The 10,025-nt window shown below is 37.9% G+C and overlaps 1 protein-coding gene across 1 annotated transcript in view; it reads left to right on the top strand.

Annotated features, from left to right (window-relative positions):
- Nucleotides 1–1,628: 1,628 nt before the first annotated feature.
- Nucleotides 1,629–10,025, top strand: part of LOC127159512 (ribonuclease inhibitor) — a gene marked incomplete at its 3' end in the record, with an annotated part of 73,186 nt that continues 64,789 nt past the window's right edge. The window contains exons 1-3 of the mRNA XM_051102323.1: nucleotides 1,629–1,648; nucleotides 8,237–8,410; nucleotides 8,683–8,853. Of these exons, the coding sequence (XP_050958280.1) occupies nucleotides 1,629–1,648; nucleotides 8,237–8,410; nucleotides 8,683–8,853 (365 nt within the window). The remainder of the gene's footprint in view (nucleotides 1,649–8,236; nucleotides 8,411–8,682; nucleotides 8,854–10,025) is intronic.

Genomic DNA, 10,025 nt, shown 5'->3' with positions numbered 1-10,025 from the left:
TGAAGGAAAGCAGGTGGTAAGTGACCGCAGGAAAAAGATAGTTTGCGGTTTGATATTCGGATTTCTTTTGGCTATAAATACGTAGCGCACTGTCATAAACATGCAAATAATCCCGAATGTCGTTCTTCATTGTGAATTCTGGTGATGCTGTGCCTTTTGGCCGAAATCATTTTTTTTTTTTTTTTTTTTTTTGATGCGACTCTTAATTTTTAATGCTTACAGCTCCGAAAGTTGGAAACTTAGCAGACTAAAACCAGTGTCATCTTAACCAGCTTGATCTGTGATCTTTTTTTTTCACAGCAAAGCTCTTGTCCGTAACTCCCATGGTAAGTCCGCTATAGTAAGGAATGTGAAAAGTAGGCACTCTTCATGTTTAACGTGTTTTACCATTAAACACGCAGACTGCTCCAATACAAAAACTTTGTTTTTAAGTCAGACTTGATTTGTGATAACTTCCACAATCGCTACTTATTGTGTGACAGTGTTTCTTTATGTTCTGCTCTCTTTTTCTTCAATCATAATGTCACACGGTGCTGTTCCAGTGAATAACGGTTTTCCAGGCCCTTAGATAAATCATATACATCTTGTTTCACAGTTTATTTTTAGTCAGTTGATCCTTCCTGTGCCCTTATGTACTATTCTGATTTGTGACAAATTTCACAGAGCAATTTTGAACAGTTAACCCTTCACTGATTCAATTACATCACAATTTTGATTTGTGAAAACTTTCACAGTTCATTACTGGTCATCTGACCCTTCCCTGAGTCACTAACATCACTATTCTGATCTGTGAAAACTTTCACAGGTTAGTACTGGTCAGCTGACCCTTCCCTGAGTCATATTAATCACTATTCTGATCTGTGAAAACTTTTTCACAATATGACTCAGGGAAGTTTTCACAGATCAGAATATTGATGTACGTGACTCAGGGAAGGGTCAGCTGACCAGTACTGAACTGTGAACATTTTTAACTGATTTCAACTGACTGTTGATCAACTGATTTCGGCCAAAAGGCACATCATCACCAGAATTCACAAATCATGGAGAACCACATTCAGGATTATTTGCATGTTTATGACAGCGCGCTATGTATTTATAGCCAGAAGAAATCCGAATATCAAACCGCAAACTATCTTTACTGCGTTGAAAAGAGTTGAAGCTGAATTGAATTGAACTGAATTGAAGATATGTGCCATTGTCATTCGGAGCCAGTGTCTTACTTTCCTCATAACTGGGAAACTTGTTTCTGATGTAGCCAAACAACTTGCAAAAGAGAGTCCTCTCTATCAAGACAGGTTGAGAATCATGAGTCGCGACTCGCGAGGATATGGGGCTTTCATTTAAATTAATTTACCTAAAAACGTACTTATTCTATCCACTAATATAATAAGATAATATAAATAAAATGAAAAAAAAATACGAATTCTTTGATTTTTCATAGCTCAGACAAAATCATGATTGGCTCTCGCCAGCCCCCCCAAAACTCCGCCTAGCACATTGTGTAGGTATCTATAAAGTTTTCTCTGTTCTTCTCCCAGCTCACCAGAGACTTACTTTAATGTTTTTCGGGAGGAGAGGATGAATTTGCCTCTTGTAAATCCCACAGCTCGGATTCAGCTCAATTTAACATGGCGGCGCCCATCACCCGGTATAGATCAACTAACACGGTCATTATAAAAGTGTTTAAACCTCCAAATACATTTAATTGCACATATTTCAGAATCGGAATATCAGATATTTCATAATACAATGTGCACGTTTGTGAATATTAATAAAAAAGGAAAAACGATATAAAAGTGATACATGTGTCTCACAGCACTATTGTGGCTGAGTTGTGACACGTGGCGTCACCATAGAAACAATAAAGCGATACGTTCTAAAATAACGGTTGCCTAAAAAAACTCACCCATGGGGGCTCAGCTAGAATATTTTAAACTCACATGTGAAAGGGTTAATCTAGATTTAAACAGAGAGAGTGTGTCCGTTATCAGGAAGGCTGTTCCAGAGTTTGGGAGCCAAATGCAAAAAAGCTCTACATCCTTTAGTGGACTTTGCTATCCTAGGTACTACCAACAGTCCAGAGTTTTGCGACCTTAGGGAGCGTGATGGATTGAAGCATGATAGAAGACTAGTTAGGTACGCAGGAGCTAAACCGTTAAGGGCCTTACAGGTTAGAAGTAATATTTTGTAGCTGATGCGGAGCCAGTGCAAAGAATTTAAAATTGTGGTAATATGATCATATTTTCTTGACCTGGTAAGGACTCTAGCAGCTGCATTTTGGACTATCTGTAGCTTGTTTATTGAAGATGCAGGACAAACACCTAGTAGTGCATTACAATAGTCCAGTCTAGAGGTCATGAATGTGTGAACTAGCTTTTCTGCATCAGAAACAGGTAACATGTTTCGCAGCTTGGCAATGTTTCTAAGATGAAAGAGTGGTGTTTTTGTAACATGAGAAATATGATTTTCAAAAGACAAGTTGCTGTCTAATATAACACCCAGACTTTTGACTGTAGTGGAAGTAACAGTACATCCATCTAGTTGTAGATTGGAAGTCAAGAGATTCTGTGAACTGTTTTTTGGTTTTTTTTTTTTTTTTTTTTTTGGTCCAATAAGTAATATCTCTGTCTTATCTGAATTTAATAGGAGAAAATTATTGGTCATACAATCTTTTACATTTTTAACACACTCTGTTAACTTTGATAATTTACAAGTTTTATCTGGTCTTGTTGAGATATATAGTTGAGTATCATCAGCATAACAATGAAAACTAATCCCGTGTTTTGTGATAATATTACCAAGGGGCAGCATGTATATTGAAAATAGTAGAGGACCTAGAACAGATCCTTGTGGCACTCCATACTTTACTGGTGATAACTGAGATGATCTCCATTTAAATAAACAAAGTGGTAGCGATCGGACAGGTAGGATCTAAACCATCTTAAAGCCTGCCCTTAAATACTCATAGTTTTGTAGTCGATCTATTAGTATGTCATGATCTATAGTGTCGAACGCAGCACTAAGATCAAGTAAAACTAGCAATGAGATGCAGCCTTGGTCTGACACAAGAAGCAAGTCATTAGTGATTTAACAAGTGCAGTTTCTGTGCTGTGATGGGGCCTGAAACCTGACTGAAATTCTTCATAGATATCATTTTTTGCAAGAATGAGCACAGTTGAGCAGATACAACTTTCTCTAAAATTTTAGACATAAATGGAAGATTAGAAATGGGTCTGTAATTTGCCAGTTCACTAGGGTCTAGTTGAGGTTTCTTAATAAGAGGCTTAATAACCGCCAGCTTGAATGGTTTAGGGACATGACCTAAAGATAACGATGAGTTGATAATATTGAGAAGCGGTTCTTCTGCCACAGGTAACAATTCTTTTAGTAATTTAGTGGGTACAGGATCTAATATGCATGTTGTTGGTTTAGACACAGTGATGAGTTTATTTAGCTCTTCCTGTCCTATAGTTGTAAAACACTGCAGTTTTTCTTTTGATGTGGCGAAAGAAGCTGATGTATTAGACTCTTTAGAATCTACATTTGTTATAGTATTTCTGATGTTATCTATTTTATCAGTGAAGAAATTCATTAAGTCATTACAATTAAACTGTAAGGGAATATTTAGATCAAGTGGCGTCTGGTTATTTGTTAATCTAGCCACTGTGCTAAATAAAAAGCCTTGGATTATTTTGGTTATTTTCTATGAGTTTGCAGATATGCTCAGTTCTAGCAGCTTTTAAAGCCTGTCTATATCTGGACATACTGTTTTTCCACAACTGAATATGATTAAAATGATGAGTGGACCCAGTGATCAACGTGAATGTTAAAATCTCCGACAGTTAGCGCTTTACCAAAATTAACCAATAGTTCTGAAAGGAATTCTGCAAATTCTTTTAGGAAATCTGTATATGGTCCTGGCGGTCTATACACAGTAGCTAAAACAAGAGATAGGAGAGATTTCTTTTGCATATCTGACAGAGTAACATTAAGCAAAAGTATTTCAAATGAATTAAACCTGTATCCTGTTTTCTGAATAACATTGAGAATATCACTATATATTGTTGCAACACCACCACCACGACCACTATGACGGGGCTCATGCTTATAGTAGTAGTTTGGTGGAGTAGACCCATTTAGACCAATATAATCATTGGGTTTTAGCCAGGTTTAGGTTAAGCAGAGTACATCAAAACTATTATCTGTGATCATTTCATTCACAATAACTGCTTTGGGTGCAAGTGATCTAATGTTTAGGAGCCCAAGCTTTAAAAATGGTTTCTGTTCATTTATTTTGCTTTTTATCAGATTTTTTCTAGATCCTGAATTAAATTTATGTTTTGACCTCACTATTCGAGGAACAGACACAGTCTTTATAGATTGGACAGTGCAGTACTATCATTTAAGGGTTCAGAACAAAAGCCATCATAGCAATTATTTGAGAATGTACTTACTAGTCAAATGGAGCGTAGCGTCCTGGAGATGTTGTCCGACAGCAGCTCCACTCCGACTCTGCTGGGGTGCAGGACATCAGCACAGAAAAGCCTAGGATGAATAGAATTCTTTGATGAATAGAAAATCCAAAGATCAGCATTTCTTAAAAAAATTGTTTCTTTTCTTTCTTTCTTCCTTTCTTTCTTTCTTTTTTTTGGAAAGACATTATGGAAATTAATACTTTTATTTAACAAGGATGCTTTAAATTGATCACAAGTGATGATAAAGACATTTGTTATTACAAATGATTTCTATTTTAGATAAATGTGTTCTTCTGAACTTCTATTCATCAAAGAAACCTGAAAAATTGTACTCCTCTCTTTTCAACATAATAATATTAATAAATGTTTTCTGAGCAGCAAATTAGAATATTAGAATTAATTCTGAAGGATCATTTGACTGGACTAATGAACCTGAAAAAATCAGCTTTGATACAGAAATTAATATATATATATATATATATATAAGTGTGTAATGTATTCAGATTCATTCAAATCAATGTTAAAAAAAAATCTGTAATTGTACTACTGTTTTTTACATTCTGATGGAAAATAGCAAAAAGTAACTATTCTGGTGCTGCTTTGTGTTAAATTAGATTTTATGTAGTAATATTCGTGAACAGCAAACTATCAGCTAAAAATATCAGCTAAAGCATGAAGAAAACGCCGTTCTGACAGCGTCTTTACATCTATTTTGACCGCTTCCAGCACCCATACCGTAAGTACGCGATTAGATGCGCAAAGAGAAAAAAAAAGTGCGGCTGGTGTGACCGTGTATTTTCAAGATGCGGCTGGCGTGACCGCAGTCACACACAGAGATGAGTCAAGCCCGACTCCCTAACCATTAGGCCATGGCTGCCCCCAGTTTACTCACTGTTACTTGCATTAAAGCAACAACGGTAATGTGTGTAAATAGTGTGTAAACAATGCAAGCAAGATTAACGGCAATGACACTGGTGCTGCTAATGGGCTATAAGCTAGCGGACTTGGGAAATCAAAACAAAACTATTAATAACAAGCCAATCTGGTTGTTTTAGTTGTAAAATAGAACATGGGGTATATTCACACGTTATAAGAAGCGAAAATAATAGGTGTGTTCGACTTAACGCAGCGCTGCGCAGCTCGATCACATTCTGACTTGAAGCAGTGCATGCTGGTTAGAAATTTTGTCTGACTTGAGGCTGCGCCGACACCTCGTGACTGTCACGTGTGGCATCAAAGTACCGCGATAGCGATTCGAGAGCAGTCGACTGACTCAGCCGGCGCCGTTTCTTCAGAGCGGCTGCAGGAGCTCTGATGACCACATGACTCTTTCAGGATTGGCCAGATTCACCACATGACAACGATCACGTGTGTTTTGGATTTATTCTAACATCTTCAAGTCCAATAATACTAACAAATCTGTGTTTTTAGAACAGTGAAAGTGTTTTTACTGTAGTCGCAATGTTATATTGTGTCAGATTTATCATAAAACACTGATAGAAGCATAAATAACCCCACTTTATTAGTATTTAAGTAGTATATGTTTATGTTGGTCATTATTCTTGTTCAGATGGCTGTATTAAGCAGTATATGAAATGTGTTTCTGTTGCTCATGAAAACGCTTTTAAAAAGTCGGTGTATTTGATAAATATTGCATTTAATTCACTTCTTCTGTGATAGAGCATGCAAACAGCGCGAGAGCGTCACTAATGAGAGCAGAAAGTGTCCGACTTGACACGTCCGTTTTCAACTCCACCCGTGACTGCTCTCGGCTCCTCTCGTTGATCGTCGTCTGTAGCCATAGATGAAGTCGAACACACCTAAAGGTTTACAAAATTGACGGAGCTCAAACTCTAAGCGTGCGGGAGAAACCTGAGCTCTAACCCTGATGCATGTTAATCAATGTCAGGATCATTAGAAAATCACAGGTAGGTGAGTTTGATCAGGGTTGAAGCTAAACTGCAGGGAAAGTGGATCTCATGAGCCAGATTTGAGAATCCCTGTCCTATAGCATATACAGGTGCTGGTCATATAATTAGAATATCTTCAAAAAGTTGATTTATTTCACTAATTCCATTCAAGAAGTGAAACTTGTATAATGTATACATTAATTTCACACAGACTGATATATTTCAAGTGTTTATTTCTTTTAATTTTGATGATTATAACTGACAACTAATGAAAACCCCAAATTCAGTATCTCAGAAAATTAGAATATTACTTAAGACCAATACAAAGAAAGGATTTTTAGAAATCTTGGCCAACTGAAAAGTATGAACATGAAAAGTATGAGCATCTACAGCACTCAATACTTAGTTGGGGCTCCTTTTGCCTAAATTACTGCAGCAATGCGGCGTGGCATGGAGTCTGTGGCACTGCTCAGGTGTTATGAGAGCCCAGGTTGCTCTGATAGTGGCCTTCAGCTCTTCTGCATTGTTGGGTCTGGCATATCGCATCTTCCTCTTCACAATACCCCATAGATTTTCTATGAGGTTAAGGTCAGGCGAGTTTGCTGGCCAATTACGAACAGGGATACCATGGTCCTTAAACCAGGTACTGGTAGCTTTGGCACTGTGTGCAGGTGCCAAGTCATGTTGGAAAATGAAATCTGCATCTCCATAAAGTTGGTCAGCAGCAGGAAGCATGAAGTGCTCTAAAATGTCCTGGTATACAGCTGTGTTGACCTTGGACCTCAGAAAACACAGTGGACCAACACCAGCAGATGACATGGCACCCCAAACCATCACTGACTGTGGAAACTTTACACTGGACCTCAAGCAACGTGGATTCTGTGCCTCTCCTCTCTTCCTCCAGACTCTGGGACCCTGATTTCCAAAGGAAATGCAAAATTTACTTTCATCAGAGAACATAACTTTGGACCACTCAGCAGCAGTCCAGTCCTTTTTGTCTTTAGCCCAGGCGAGACACTTCTGACGCTGTCTGTTGTTCAAGAGTGGCTTGACACAAGCACTGACTCCAGCTGCAGTCCACTCTTTGTGAATCTCCCCCACATTTTTGAATGGGTTTTGTTTCACAATTCTCTCCAGGGTGCGGTTATCCCTATTGCTTGTACACTTTTTTTCTACCACATCTTTTCCTTCCCTTCGCCTCTCTATTAATGTGCTTGGACACAGAGCTCTGTGAACAGCCAGTCTCTTTTGCAATGACCTTTTGTGTCTTGCCCTCCTTGTGCAAAGTGTCAGTGAACATTTTTTTTGGACAACTGTCAAATCAGCAGTCTTCCTCATGATTGTGTAGCCTACAGAACTAGACTGAGAGACCATTTAAAGGCCTTTGCAGGTGTTTTGAGTTCATTAGCTGATTAGAGTGTGGCACCAGGTGTCTTCAATACTGAACCTTTTCACAATATTCTAATTTTCTGAGATACTGAATTTGGGGTTTTCATTAGTTGTCAGTTATAATCATTAAAATTAAAAGAAATAAACACTTGAAATATGTCAGTCTGTGTGGAATGAATGTATACATTATACAAGTTTCACTTCTTGAATGGAATTTAGTGAAATAAATCAACTTTCAGTTGAAAAAAAAAAAAGACCTTAAAATATTTAAAAACGAACCACAGATGTGAAATCAGCTGTATGAAAATAGACAGAAGGGTCAAATGCACCGCTGTTGAATAGAAATGACATGAACTGGAATTAAATAGCAGTTCAGAGAAATTCAACAGACACAAAACAGAATCTGTGGCAAAAATAATCCAAAAATGTAAATGATCTGAAATCCTTATCTGCCTCCTGTAGGTTTTTGAAAAGTCCTGCTGCAGAGGAAGCGTGTGAGTATCTCACTGGAGTTCTGGGTAAAAGTCCATTACTACTGAAAGAACTGGATCTGAGTGAAGATAAATTAGGAGATCTGGAATGGGAGAAACTCTCTGCTCTTTTGATGGACTCTCATAGCAAACTGGAGAAAATAATGTGAGTGAACATGATTTATACATTGAAACCTCTTTGATTATTCATTATTAAAGACTGTCAGTCACATGTGTAATCAGATATGAAGAGCTGTTGATCTGATGTGTGTTGAATATGTGCTGAATAATAATAATCAAGTGTTGCGTTAGTTCAGGCAGAACACGTCAGTCAAGCTCACATCAGCTGATACTGCCAACACTAACAGTATGCAATATAACTGTAATAAATATACATGATGAAAGTGGTCCTGACTGAAATGCTGTTTTTGTGTTCAGGCTGAATAATTGTGATCTGACAGAGAAAAGCTGTTCAGTTCTAGCTACTGTTCTCTCCTCCAAAACCATCCTGAAAGAGATGAACCTGAACAACAGTCGTCTGCTGGATTCAGGAGTCAAAGAGATCTGTGAGGGACTGAAGAATCCTGTGTGTGAGCTGAAGATACTGAAGTGAGTACATTTCACCAACAGCTACACTCAACACCACAGCAATGAGAGCAATATTGCATATTGGTTAATGATGGGAATATTATATGTGACCCTGGACCAAAAAACTAGTCATAAGGGTCAGTTTTTTTTAAATTGAGATTTATACATAAATGAACATCTGAAAGGTGAGTTAATAAGCTTTCCATGGATTTGTGGTTTGTTAGGATAGAACAATTTTTGGTTGAGATACAACTATTTGAAAATCTGGAATCTGTGGGTGCAAAAAAATAAAAAAATAAAAAAAAAATATTGAGGAAAATCGCCTTTTAAAGTTGTCCAAATGAGGTTCTTAGCAATGCATATTACTAATCAAAAATTAGGTTTTAATATATTTAAATTAACAAATGTACAAAATATCTACATGGAACATGATCTTTACTTAAAGCAGAAGTTCACTTCCAGAACAACAATTTACAGATAATGTACTCACCATCTTGTCATCCAAGATGTTCATGTCTTTCTTTCTTCAGTCATAAAGAAATTATGTTTTTGGAGGAAAACATTTCGGCATTTTTCTCCATATAATGGACTGATATGGTGCCCCGAGTTTGAACTTCTAAAATGTAGTTTTCCTCTCACTCAGCTCACTCAGAATGGCCAATAGTATAATATAATGTTTAAGGAAAGGAAAGGATGTGACGTGTGGCCAAGTATAGTGACCCATACTCGGAATTTGTGCTCTGCATTTAACCCATCCAAGTGCACACACACAGTAGTGAGAAGTGATCAAACACGCACACACACACCGTGAACACACACCCGGAGCAGTGGGCAGCCATATTGCTATCGCTGCGGCGCCCGGGGAGCAGTTGGGGGATCGGTGCCTTGCTCAAGGGACTCACCTCAGTCGTGGTATTGAGGGTGGAGAGAGCGCTGGTTATTCACTCCCACCACCTTCAATCCCTGAACTGTCACTGTGTGTCTGGTACAATGGTCTCATTCTCACAAGAAGTAAACTAAAAGTAAACAGATCCTAAGAGTTCAGAGACGTTTTGCTCATTGTTGAGGGTGTAGTATTTCCTAGTGTCTTTCATGGAAATTACCATCTGTCCCCAGAAGGTGCAAACGATCAAGTCTAGGAATTGATCAATTCAAATTCAAATTGTTAGTTCCTGTCTCCATCTTGGGGGATG

Source organism: Labeo rohita, unplaced genomic scaffold (genome assembly GCF_022985175.1).
Source record: "Labeo rohita strain BAU-BD-2019 unplaced genomic scaffold, IGBB_LRoh.1.0 scaffold_223, whole genome shotgun sequence".
Lineage (NCBI taxonomy): Eukaryota > Metazoa > Chordata > Actinopteri > Cypriniformes > Cyprinidae > Labeo > Labeo rohita.
This window is presented reverse-complemented; position numbering and strand designations above follow the sequence as displayed.